Below are 12,181 nucleotides of genomic sequence, written 5' to 3' on the forward strand. Positions count from 1 at the left end.
ACAGGATTTTTCCATGTAGCTCCCCTCGATACGGAGTGACATCACTGATAGAGATTCCCGTGGATTCCATGCAGTGCCAAGATGCAGATCGTGGAGTCAAAAAGTAGACGGGCACGTTGATCCGGAGGGTGGTCAATCTTTTACCGGCTTTGTTAATGAGCACGCTGGTCTCCCGCATGACGGAATCCGGCTAAGCTTTTCATGGGTATAGACCACTTCGTGCTCAGATACTTCCCGACCTCAATGAACAGCCATGTACCTCTTTGAGGAGCTTTCTGTTCCTTTGCGTTGGAGAGTGCGAGACACTGGCTTTCACAACCGTCAGTATTCGTTGTATTGCCCAGGCGACTGTAACAAGGAGGAGATAGGGATCTTACTGTGTGGACAAAGAGAAATGTAACATCTCGGTCTTTGAGCTAGTTACGGGTGCTTGAATCAAAGGAACTCCGTTCTTTTTCGTCTTTGACGTGTTGCTTTGAAAGTGTTCTACCCACACGAAAAAATCGGCAACTGGTGAGCAAGAAGCTATCCCTATCTACTCGAACAAACCAATTTTGATTGAAGGAAGACTCGTTTGCGCTGTCAAGATGAATTTCATTCCATAGAGTGAAGAAGACATCATACTGTTAGAAAGTGATTGTTTCCAGCAGTCTGAAGTCATCGACGCTGTTTCAAGGTGGATCCTCGGTCTTTGCTCGCGTAACCGGACTTGTAGCTGATTTGCGACCATATTTACGGCTTCGTCCGTAGCCAAAAACAACTGTTGGGCCAGAACCACGGCAGTTTCAACCTCTGTCCCATTGACGTTTCGCGTTTGCCGTGCCTGCCGTCCTGCCGTCCGGACTTCCAAGTGTTGTATCTCTACAGCAGCAAGCTGAAGGCAGACTGGCAAGTAAACTAGGCCTCCGACGGATCCAAAGGCAATATGATCAGTGGAATCTCTGTAGATTCCAGATGATCGATGGTTCAAATATAGATGTTTCTAAATGCAAGTCCCTGCAGGCGTTCATCCGGATATGTTGATCTGGCTCCAATCGAGAAGTTAGGGGCCTAGAGACCCCTTGCCGTCTCGCGCGAGCAGAGACAGGGCTGACCGCCTCGCGTGGGCGAAGAGGGTTCATCATGCAGTCGCCTCGTCACGGTGTGTGGTTGAGGACGATCATCTCCTGATAGGCGAGCAGCCAAGACCCAGCGATCCGCATGCGGAGGTACTACCGTAATTTAGACAAGGTTGATAGTGACGATCGATACCCGTGCTAGCGCAACACCCCAGGAAACTCCCCCTAATGTGCTGTTTGCATGAAACACCTACCCCGCGATGTTTGCGTGTCGCCGTCGAAACGCGCGGCAACGGGCCTGACCAGATCGGCGTCCAACACCACCCGACAAGGCCATCTTCCGATGGCGCACACCAATCATCGACCGTCCCAGTTTTTGGAAGCATCTATTACCCTCGCTTGCACGTCTTTACCCCAAACGTTGGTTGCATAACCGACCGTAGATGCTTATCTCGAAGCATTGAAACAGTGGCCCACCATTGTCACTTAGACGAGCGCAACGGCGGACATGACTTTTTCAGGAGCCGACTCCTGCCGGCAGTCGTGTATATAAATGTATATGTCTCATTGTTTAAACCGGCATCGCCTTCTGTGTTCTACACTTCACTCTCTTTCTTCCAATTCATCATTCCTCTCGTTTACGGGCTGCGCCCTTTGTCTATCTTTTAGAAAAAAACATCCATCACCATCACCATGCAGTACCGTGCTATCAGCTCTGCTCTCCTGCTCGCCCTTCTGTCCCCTGCGGCTTACGCCCAGGTCGTCGGCACCCCGACTGGTTTCGCTGCCGGCACGACTGGTGGTGGAAGCGCCGAGGCCGCCGCTCCTGCCGACATCAAGGAGCTTGCTGAGTGGCTTTCCGACGACCAGGAGAGGTTTGTATCCAGTCTTGTCTTTTGAGAGTTCGTGATGCTTATTCATACGTGCAGAGTCATCCTGATCGACAAGGAGTTCGACTTCACTGGTACCGAGGGCACTACCAAGGAGACTGGTTGCGCTCCCTGGTCTGACCAGTGCAGCACCGGTGCTCAGCTTGCCATTAACGGTGCCAACGACTGGTGCGGTGACAAGACTCCCGCCGACGTCAACTACGACAATGCTGCTCTTACCGCGCTCGAGGTCGGCAGCAACAAGTCGATCGTTGGTGTCGGCTCCAAGGGTGTTCTCAAGGGCAAGGGTCTCATGCTCAAGAACAACGTTGAGAACATCATCATCCAGAACATTCACATCACTGAGCTCAACCCTCAGTACGTCTGGGGTGGTGATGCCCTGACCCTCAACGGCTGCGACAAGGTCTGGATCGACCACAACAAGTTCTCCAAGATTGGTCGCCAGATGATTGTCAGTGGTTACGAGGCCGCTGGTCACGGTATGTTGTGTTTTGCACTTCAAATCCCTCAGGTCTCAAATCTAACTTTTACTAGTTACCATCTCCAACAACGAGTTTGACGGAAAGTCCGATTACTCCGCCTCGTGCAAGTAAGTTATCTCTCCTGAAGGGGTCCATATGTTTTCGTGGTCGCACGCCAAACTTGGTTGTATTTTTCCCAGCTGGTCACCTTTTTGGGTCATGTGACTGCGAATACATTGGACAACCCAAGCACTATCGGTATTATAACAACTTACTAACGCGTTTTATTGCTTAGTAACCAGCATTACTGGGTGGTGCGTGCACTCTAATACCCCTATTATGCGTTGAATAATTATAACTAACTTATAATAGTGGCTCTTCTATGGCGCGAAGGACTGGTACACCGTCCAGGGCAACTACCTCCACGATGTGTCCGGCCGCAACCCCCACATCGGAACCGACGACTCTCAGATTGTCTTCCACGCTGTCAACAACTACTGGAGCAACGTTGGTGGCCACTCCTTCGACGTTGCTGCCGGTTGCGACATCCTGGTTGAGGGCAACGTCTTCGAGAAGGTCGACACCCCCTTCACTGAGGAGTCTGCTTCGGGCGGCTCGCACATCTTCAACGTGCCCTCCGGCTCTGAGTCCTCCTGCTCCTCCTACCTTGGTCGTGACTGCGTTGCCAACTCGGTCACCGGCTCCGGCGACTTCACCAAGTTCGACGACGAGGAGGCTCTCGCTGGCTTCTCCGGCCTCGAGAAGAGCATTGTCGAGGCTAAGGACGCTTCTACTGTCGCCAGCGATGTTGTCGCCAACGCTGGTGTCGGCAAGCTCTCTTCCTCTGGCTCGAGCTCCTCCGGCTCCGGCGCTGCTGCCGGTACCCCGGTCTCCACCCCCACCCCTACCCCCATGAAGTTCAGGGCTTAAGCGATAAGCTCTTGTGGAGTTGGAGAAAGCCATCATGAAAAGAGTGGCTGGTGGAATTAGAAGGGACAGGGTGCAGGACTTGCATGGATGCGGTTATACTCACCCAACTTCTAATTTATAGTTTACTTCTAGAGAAGCCAATTTTAACGAAATTCTCAATCAGAGATTAACCCCGAATCATTTGTGCATGGGATATACCTACTATAATATTGTAATAGATATCGAGATCTAAGGATCTTATTGCACGAAGCCGTCTCTAGAGAACCCTTTTATTAACAAAAGCTTAAAAAGAACAAAAGCTTGCATTATACTAAAGAAGAGGTTGTTTTTAAAAAGAACTGGCACTAGAACACTTATTATACTCTACCGAGAAGAATTTATTTTGAGTTAATTTTTAAAACTTCCTATAGTATATAGTATAATATATATCTCTTTAATAGGTATAATGTAACCTCTGTAGAACTAGTTATTATATAAGTAGTCTTCTAGTAAGCTTAAGTAATATAGTAAACTACTAACGTCTCTGACGTATAAGAGAGATCTACTATTTAGCGACTATAATAACTAACGTCGTTTACCTATAACTAAACTAACTTTACCGTTTAGTAAGTCCTACTAATTAGCGTATACTATAGAGGTCCCTTCCGCGCTCTTTTTAGCGGGATTCGCTGAACGGTAAGATTCGTTTAACGGTAGGAGACGTTACTGAACGATAAATACTAATCTAAAAACTTAAAAACCTCTCTATATAAGATTGAGAGCCAGCGCGAACAAGGATCTAAAGTATCCTCGTATTCTTGATTCCACTTAGTATGTTCTACGTTATTACTAGAAGTTTCGTGTAAGCAACCTTCGTTGCTTACCCACTGCGCCAAGCCACCCGCAGCAGGGCCAAAAGATAAGGCAGCGAGAGCGATTTGTAATCGAGTCTCTGGCTTGGCACACCTATGAAGCGTGTCGTATGGGGACGAAGGGCATGACACTTCGGGCTTACTCCTTGTTCAGTAATATTAATTTAACGAAAGGATAAATAGCAGCGCTAAAACATTTAGATAGAGCCCAGCGACAAGCTGCTATACTTGTCTGCAATGTCTAATCGTAACATGACTCATGTGAAGCTGGGCGCGAGGAATTGGACGCCGCTTGTCCTCCTAAATTACTACTCCCTATGGGGGTATATATGCTGCTATCTAAAAGAACACGTTTTCTCTTTAAGATCCTTATTTCCTTGCAGTGGATAAACGTGTGGTGTAAGGGGTAAGGCTGTAGTGTAACAACTAACTGTAATAAGGCTGAAAAACCGAGAGTTATCGGAGTGATCCTGGCTGACAACTCATGATAAACTGATAAGGACCTGCTATGGCACTCACGACTACTGCGCTGCCAATTTGGGTTAGCGCCAACTTAGTTACGCCCTCCTTTCCTTCTTTTCACACTTTGTTCACTGCGAATCTCACCCCAACTCTAACAACCATGTCTGGCTTTACAGTCTTTCTGACTAACATTTTCTGAGGCGTTGACCGCCCCCTCCTGCGACAATAAGATCTAACAGGACTCGAGGACGGATGGGGCACTCCCCCCGACACCGTGCCTCCTCTTGAACCGAAGAAGTGTTCTGGGGACCAGGTGAGCACTAGAATGAGGGACCACACTTCCGTGCGTACTGACAGCTTCGCAAGGTCAAGGAGGTGAAGAAGCCAAGACAGTCAAAGCTCTAGCATCGCCAGCGGAATCGCGGTCTTACCTTGTCTGCCGTCGTCTGTGGCACGGATTCAAGCACTCTCGGACATGCAAATCGGTGGACAAGCCATTGGCGGCAACAGGGTAGTAAGTGGATTAAATCCTTCGTATGAGAAAGAACACGGTTAACAATCCTTCAGTGTCAGGCCCATTACCAGCGTTGCTTCCATAGATAGCCTGCCCAATCCGAAATAGGCGCATTCTATCCTCGTGCTTCTGCAATCTAAAATTTCCCCTCTTCTCAATGAATGCTTTCGCTACATGAACCTTCTTGGGCTGTCACTTCCATCATGCGCTGTGCCAACGACTTCATGACATGAAGCTTCTTACTGACATCGAATGCCTCCGAGATTTTGTCATGTCCTGGTCATATCATGACATTCATGCAATCACCCGATTTACCAATCCATAGGCAGCTTAACCCCATCGTTCCCCAATATACCCTTTCCAATTACGGTGGCAAACTCGTAAGACCAACAGTGATATAAGGCGCTCTGAGAACGTACTGGCCATTGCGATTGAAAAACCAGTTTTTCTATTTACTCTCTTTGGTAGTTACCGGCATCCAGACCTATATGGAATCGGAAGCACTGCCACCGGATACGAGAAGGAATTGAGCGTGCCGTTAGCCTGTTTGGAGGACAGTGCGGCAGTCTGTAGACTGGCAGGCAGCAATCCGCTACTACGGAAAAGGAAATAGGCATGTGGGGATCCAACACTGGGTCATACGAATGCTAGAAGTGCCCGAGCAAACATGAGATCAAAGCGCATGATAGAGTTCAGTGCTTCGCTTTGGCGGACTACCGGGCAGTTCACCGAATCCTCTATAAATACCAAGCTGGATCACCCATTGATGACCACCAAACACCTCTCAATTCAAACACAATCAACAACAATCAACAACAATCCTCATTCCAACAATGCTTTTCAGCAAGTTCCTCCAAGTCGTAGCTCTCGCAGCTGCCGTCAACGCCTTCACCATTCCCGAGGGCACCGAAGATGGCGTCTACGCCGTCAAGACCGACGCCAACGGCATCGACCAACACACCAAGCTGGCCGACGCCACGCCCATCGAAGAGCTTGAAGTCACCAAGCCCAACCGCTTCAATGGCCTGGTGCGTCGCGACAGAAAGATCACTTGCGGTGGCACCAAAAACCTCAACCACGCCGACACCGACGCGGCCAACGCAGACCTTGACCGTCAGTGCGGTGGTGCTGCCGGAAACTTCGTTGCATCCGGACACAACTTCTACGCCATCAGGGGCAACACTGTGGCTTTCTACTGCAACTTCGGAGGCGACAACCGGTGCGATTCGGTGACTCGTGCTCAGTATAGCTCGGCGATCACGTCGCTGTGCGGAGCCTACAACTCGGGTTGGGGTACTTCTAGTGGAAAACTTTCCTATGGCTATGACGTTAACTCGTCCAAGTTCTGTGGGTCGGGTGCTTAAATGGGCCTCTTGTGTCTATGGAGATTAAGTGTTGTTGCAACTCGAGGCTTTACGTTGCCTGTTTGATAGTACAAATACCAACACTGCTATCTCTGTTTTCCAATTTATTTGTTGTTTGTTCATGTATGTTGAATCTTGAGTGGTCTTGCCACCATCTTTAAAGAAAGAGGCAGTGCTCAAAGAAAGAGGTTGAAACAACGGCAAGCACGGATAATGGCGTGGTGGGGGCGGAATCAGAGATGCTGTTTATAGGCGCACTAACGAACACCATGTGGGCCAACGCCCGAGCATAGACCAGTTCCTGCCTTTACCCAAGCGAATGATTGGCGTGTGCTTGAAGTCTTTCGCCCCCATCCACCACGTCAAGCATCCCCCTTATCTCTTTTTTGCCTTAGCCGGATTTTCAACCCACGAACCAGCCCCGTGGGTCACTATTTAATCGCTTAAAGCTCCATGAATCCTTCAGAGCGGCACGAAGCGAGTCAGTAAACCTTCCTAGATAGGATAGTGTACTTACTACGTGGTAGCTAGCCAACGTATAGCTCCTACTTTGCGGCCTGGACCCGCCCGATAAGTCATGACCTAACTTTCACCTCCTTCAGCTCCGCCTTTGCATGAATCGAAGCTTTGATCGAGGTCTATAATTATCTGTCCTAATTGCCACTGCTTACTGTCTTGATGATCTCACATCCAATGATCTTTTGCAAGCTGACAATTCTATTTTGAAAATCCCTCCACTCGCCATACTGGACTTCGATCTGGCTAAGCTGATTTAAGCACGGGCTAAGACGGCAAGGATCCAGACTCCGCAGCGGGTTTAAGCGTAAACGGAGTACACTCTAGCCGGAGACATGTTCGATTATCCCGCGCGATGTTTTACTGTGATTATGGCAACCTTAACGTATTTCCGATAAAATCTACTGCTGATGATGGGTAAACCCTATCAGGGTTTCCAACTGTTACACTGAAGCTGACCAGGGTTTTAGAGACGAGGGTTCGGACGATCGCGGGAAAAAGACTGACAATGACGAGCTTTGTTACAGGTGAATCAGCCCCCACGCATTAGCTGCGTTAGCTTAATTCGCCTGAACGCACAGTCGCACAAGTCCAGGACAGCAGATAAGCATGATGCAAGAGCCCCGCGGGGGTCCGCATGTGGCGTAAGGCAACCCTCATCCGGTTAACGTCACAGACCTTTCATTCCATCAATCCTGCTCACACACCGTCCCTGCCGTACCACATACGGGTTTGCTAGCGTACAACCGCTCAACATTCGTGGACCTCGTGGTCTTATCAGTAAGCAAGTCTTGGAAAAGCAGTTTCTATCTATCAGCATTAAGATTGCTTAGTATAGGGACAAAATCCTTCATGGCGGTGATGAGCGGCTCTGGGAAACCTCCCAAACGACTTTGGAGCATTAAGTTACAGACATTGGTGGCCCTGAATCTGCTGTCTGACATAAATAAGCTGGAGTATGATGATTTGGTGACATAGAGCTCAGCTATATACTCTTGTAAAGATTGGGAATAACATCTTATAATTTAAATAGAGACTATTCTGGCACTCTTGGTAGATTATGAATTGCATGTTCTGGTAATCGGGCGATCAAAATTTGCAAGTCTCACAAAAGCAAAGAACACGCCGCAATTTTCCAAAACAGAAGCCTCTATAGAGTGCTTTCGATTTAGCACCTCAATTCGACAACTCTTCTATCTTGTTCACTGTTTTTCCGATTGCACCAAAATGACGTTAAGGTATAGCAGTCATCCATTCGAGTTAGTTGAAGGAGGGGTCAGTATTCGCAACACCCTTCAAGAATTCATTAGGAATTGATATACCGCACAGGAAGTTAAAGGGGTGAAGAAGATAGCCACTGTTGAGTGTTAACGACTTGTAAAAAGCAATCCCCCTTATCGTTTCCAGCCGTCGTATACTACATCTCTTTTCCACCTCTTCCACGACATCTTCAATATGGTTCGTAAGCAATCACCTTCTGCTCACCGAATAGTCACTGACTGAGGTTACAGCCGGATTCCCCAATACCATGCCAAAGAAGCCACCAAAGCTATTATACCGCTTTTGGGCGAATTATGCCACCAGGACAAGCAAAGGAACTTCTTACCGGCACTTTGGGAATCATTCACCAAATGCCAGTGGATTGACGCAGACAACGTGGCCAAGTCAAAGGAACGGGCATTTTGGTACAAAGGCGGGTCGTCACCTCCACCGGAAAGCTCTATGGGCAAAAGAGGCTGGTTATGGGCATTGAATATTATGGTAAAAGACTGGGTTCTTTCAGAGGACTGGGCATTTAGCTGAAAAGTAATCTCTCACTTTATAAACAAGGCCGCAGCAAACTGGAATTTATGGCTAGAACATATGATTGCTACTTTGTTCATCGTCACCACCTCAAATTAAAACGCTGCAATACCCCTAGCCGGCTTTTCATCGTCAGATACGCTTTATGTAGAGCTACTAAGCATAACTTGAGGCAAGCTTAAATAGGTGTCAGCTTAAGTCGTACACAATCAACCGGTTTAATTACCTTGTCTACATCAGACAATCGTGACAGTTCTTTGTCCTAAAGTGTAGAAATGATCGTTGTAATCTTTGGCCTCATTCTCATCGAAATCAAACACTCCAATGCGCTCATAGGTGTTCTTAAAGGCATCGTCAAAGCCAAGTAGAAGCCCGCTGACTGACTTATCGCGTTGCAGAACATATAACGCGATGACAGAAGCGTTTATTGGATCCAGGTCCTCCTGTATTTCACCCAGAAATTGCTTCCTTCTGGCTGTGGTTTTGCGTTCACCGTCCGTGCTGTTTGTCTCTCTTTCTTCTACAACAGTGTCTATCAACACCAAAGCTGGATTTCTAGAGCTGCCGAAGTTGAGGTGATAAAAACCATCCCTAACGACTAGGGATAGTTCTTCTGCTGGACCTCGTATGGTTATAAATCCTTCTATAACCTCACCAAAAACATCAGGTGAATTTTCGGGATACTTGCATCCTTTTTCCAAGATGGTAGCCATATGGTGGAGGTATCCGTCCCACCCTACAGCACCCTTGTGGAAATTTTCATTAACAATCTGACCACTCAGACTGGCCCAACTCCATGATGGATTCGGAATCACCCGAGGTGGGCTTAATGAACCAATTGAAAATATTTGGGGTGTCCAGCCAGTCGTCCAAAGGAGATTTTCAAGTAACTCATCTTCCCACAAGCCTGCAAAGTATTCACACTTCTTGATAGCACCAATGCGCTTAGCGAAGCCGGCGATCGCGGGTAAGCGATCATTGTTTCTCGTAAGATTTCGAATTGAATAACTGCTGAGAGTCATTCCCCAAAGTAAATCCGGATTGATATTTTGATTCTGTAAGGGATAGTTTATGCCGACTTGTTTTCTTTCTACGGGAGAAAGACCGTCTTCAGTGATTTCCTCTATAGCCTGGCATTCGAAGGTCACGTCTCTTTCTGCATAATGCAGAAGTCGTGTTGATAGCGCGCGTTCTTGCCATGCCCATCCGCGGTGAACGACGCAGTCGCGAGTGGTAAAAGGTTTGTGGCCGCGATTTTGTCGCACTTTTACCACCTCACTTCTATTAGGAACGTTGAAGTCTCTTCCTATCCAATTTTCACGGGAGACGTTGAGGATTGATTCGTGAGGGTTGAAACTTCTGTCGGCAACAATAGTCAAATCGGCGTGGCCATAATATTCGGCCATCTTGGAAGCTTCGATACTCCAGTCTGAATGGTTTCCCTGGATAATACAGAGTGCATCTATCCAGATGTATTCGAAACCAAGTTCGTGGGTTACTCGAATGGCGTCACGGAATAAGACTGGCAGCGATCCCCAAGGAATCTCCGATTTCATATCGTCAAATGTTTCTGGTTCCGTCTTGAGAAAGTCGGCGCCGCCCCAGCAGTAGCTCAAAGTTGTATAGCTACCAAGCTCGCCAGGCATACTTTCGTGGAGGCTGATGGTCCACGGTTCCACACTCATTATTCTCACAACTCTTTTTGGTAGCCTTTGGAGCCCATGAAGTGAGCAGGTATCATTATGCTGCGAAATGCATTCGTTAACATGAGAATGAACGAAACCCCAAGTGCTGTTGGAATCAGGACTGGGCGGTAACTCTTTGACTGAAGTAACGGTCTCGGTGTCGTTGGGCCAACGTAAAAAATCCTCTGATAAGAGTTAGCTTTATGACCCCGTTGTCGGACAAACGACATACCATGGAAGCCGTAAATCTCGACGATTGCCGGCAGGTTTTCGGGTGGCCTGGCAAACATATACCAGCCTGCTTCGACTCGTACAATGCCTTCTTTCTCCCCATATACACTGTGGTCATGCCCGCCTGTCCACATAATTCTTACCCAGCTTCCACTCCGTTCGAATACAACAGGGTGAAACTGCCTTAGGACGCTAATGAACAAGGCGCAAAAAATGCATTTGGCGATGTTCTGGAGCATATTGTCCAAGAACATGTTTCCGAAATGGTCCCAATTGGGTGCTAGGGAAAATGAATGTTCGGAAGGGGTTTGAACACCGCAAACTTCGCACTCCATGATGGGCTGGACAGAACCTGGGGGCGGCTTACTTCCGAGAGATTGCTTCTAAATAAGTTCTTGTGTAGTACATAGCTATGCATAACCGCGCGGCTTTATTGAAAATTGCGTACAAATATGTTGATTCCCACAGCTGCTGCCTAAAGATGTTGAGGTCATTCCAATCGGCGGGGTTGTTTCAGTCGTACAAGGTTGGAACACGGTCACCGCATGAATAGCTTTTGGAAGGGTTAGGGAGGGTAAGAATGCCTAGGAAGTAGACAGATGGCGCGTATGACGTTGTGCACGTGATAATTCTGCGTACGGGAAATTTGTAACTAAGTCTTTATTTATTCTCAGCAAATAAGTAAAGTGCTTGGATGCAATATTGGTTTCTGATCACATATCTTTCAAGCAATAAGAGGTATAAACAGACGGGACGTCTTAAAAAAGCACGTGATGAGGAAGCATTGACACTAAGTCTGCCCGTCCGTGCTGTCTCTTGCCGTCTTCAACTTCACATCAGGACATCCATCTCGTGAAACCTCATTTTGCGTCTCAAACATCTTCCAGCTCCATCTAATGTAGCTCCATCGACCTCGATCGCCGTGCTGGATAGTCGCAATGTTTCATTGCAACTTTTGTTGCCTTTTGTCGCTACTCCCATTGATACTTCACGTTGTTTGCTCGCCATGATGGCTACGTCAAAAGCGCATGTCTGCTTCAATTACGGTGGAAGGAGAACGCCTATCCACATAGGCTTTTGGCTCCGAAGTTGGCTCCATCGAAATAGACTCGTGTGCCCGCTGGGTTTATATCCCGACGTCTCCGCCCTCTGGCAAGGCCGCCTTCGCTCCCGCCCTGCATGAAGTCTACGACTTGTGCACAATCGAACTGGAATCTTCCTTTTGTGCCTTGCCTTGTTTGGTTATTGTCTCTGGTATTTCCTGGATTGTTCGCGGCGCAGCTGCCACGTTCTCGCCACTACACAACGGCTTGAATCAACGTCGCCTCATCTTTCTACAGCTTTCGACCGCGAGGGGGTATTGGACTAAGCGGCAGACGGCTGCAATAGGCGGGAAACCGCGTGTCTGCACGAGCA

The 12,181-nt window shown here is 48.0% G+C and overlaps 4 protein-coding genes across 4 annotated transcripts; 3 read left to right on the forward strand and 1 right to left on the reverse strand.

Moving 5' to 3' along the window:
• The first annotated feature begins 1,653 nt into the window (after window positions 1–1,653).
• On the forward strand, window positions 1,654–3,444 carry K452DRAFT_321166 (polysaccharide lyase family 1 protein). The gene is made up of 5 exons (XM_033544376.1): window positions 1,654–1,933; window positions 1,988–2,427; window positions 2,483–2,537; window positions 2,705–2,723; window positions 2,782–3,444. Exons 1-5 carry the CDS (start codon window positions 1,752–1,754, stop codon window positions 3,337–3,339), a joined length of 1,254 nt encoding a protein of 417 aa, XP_033394333.1. The 5' UTR covers window positions 1,654–1,751; the 3' UTR covers window positions 3,340–3,444.
• A 2,509-nt stretch (window positions 3,445–5,953) lies between these two features.
• K452DRAFT_290767 (uncharacterized protein) lies at window positions 5,954–6,618 on the forward strand. The gene has a single exon (XM_033541050.1). The coding sequence runs from the start codon at window positions 6,000–6,002 to the stop codon at window positions 6,528–6,530; it is 531 nt and encodes a 176-aa protein (XP_033394334.1). The 5' UTR covers window positions 5,954–5,999; the 3' UTR covers window positions 6,531–6,618.
• A 1,655-nt stretch (window positions 6,619–8,273) lies between these two features.
• K452DRAFT_311544 (uncharacterized protein) lies at window positions 8,274–8,849 on the forward strand (the record flags this gene model as incomplete). The annotated part of the gene is made up of 3 exons (XM_033543436.1): window positions 8,274–8,321; window positions 8,432–8,508; window positions 8,558–8,849. The coding sequence occupies 3 exons, from the start codon at window positions 8,274–8,276 to the stop codon at window positions 8,847–8,849; spliced, it is 417 nt and encodes a 138-aa protein (XP_033394335.1).
• Window positions 8,850–9,085: 236 nt separating this feature from the next.
• K452DRAFT_361274 (uncharacterized protein) lies at window positions 9,086–11,104 on the reverse strand (the record flags this gene model as incomplete). The annotated part of the gene is made up of 2 exons (XM_033546406.1): window positions 10,767–11,104; window positions 9,086–10,719 (listed from the first exon to the last, which is right to left on the reverse strand). The coding sequence occupies exons 1-2, from the start codon at window positions 11,098–11,100 to the stop codon at window positions 9,086–9,088; spliced, it is 1,968 nt and encodes a 655-aa protein (XP_033394336.1). The 5' UTR covers window positions 11,101–11,104.
• Window positions 11,105–12,181: the final 1,077 nt, after the last annotated feature.

The sequence above is a fragment of the Aplosporella prunicola genome (assembly GCF_010093885.1).
Source record: "Aplosporella prunicola CBS 121167 unplaced genomic scaffold K452scaffold_23, whole genome shotgun sequence".
In the NCBI taxonomy this organism is placed as follows: domain Eukaryota; kingdom Fungi; phylum Ascomycota; class Dothideomycetes; order Botryosphaeriales; family Aplosporellaceae; genus Aplosporella; species Aplosporella prunicola.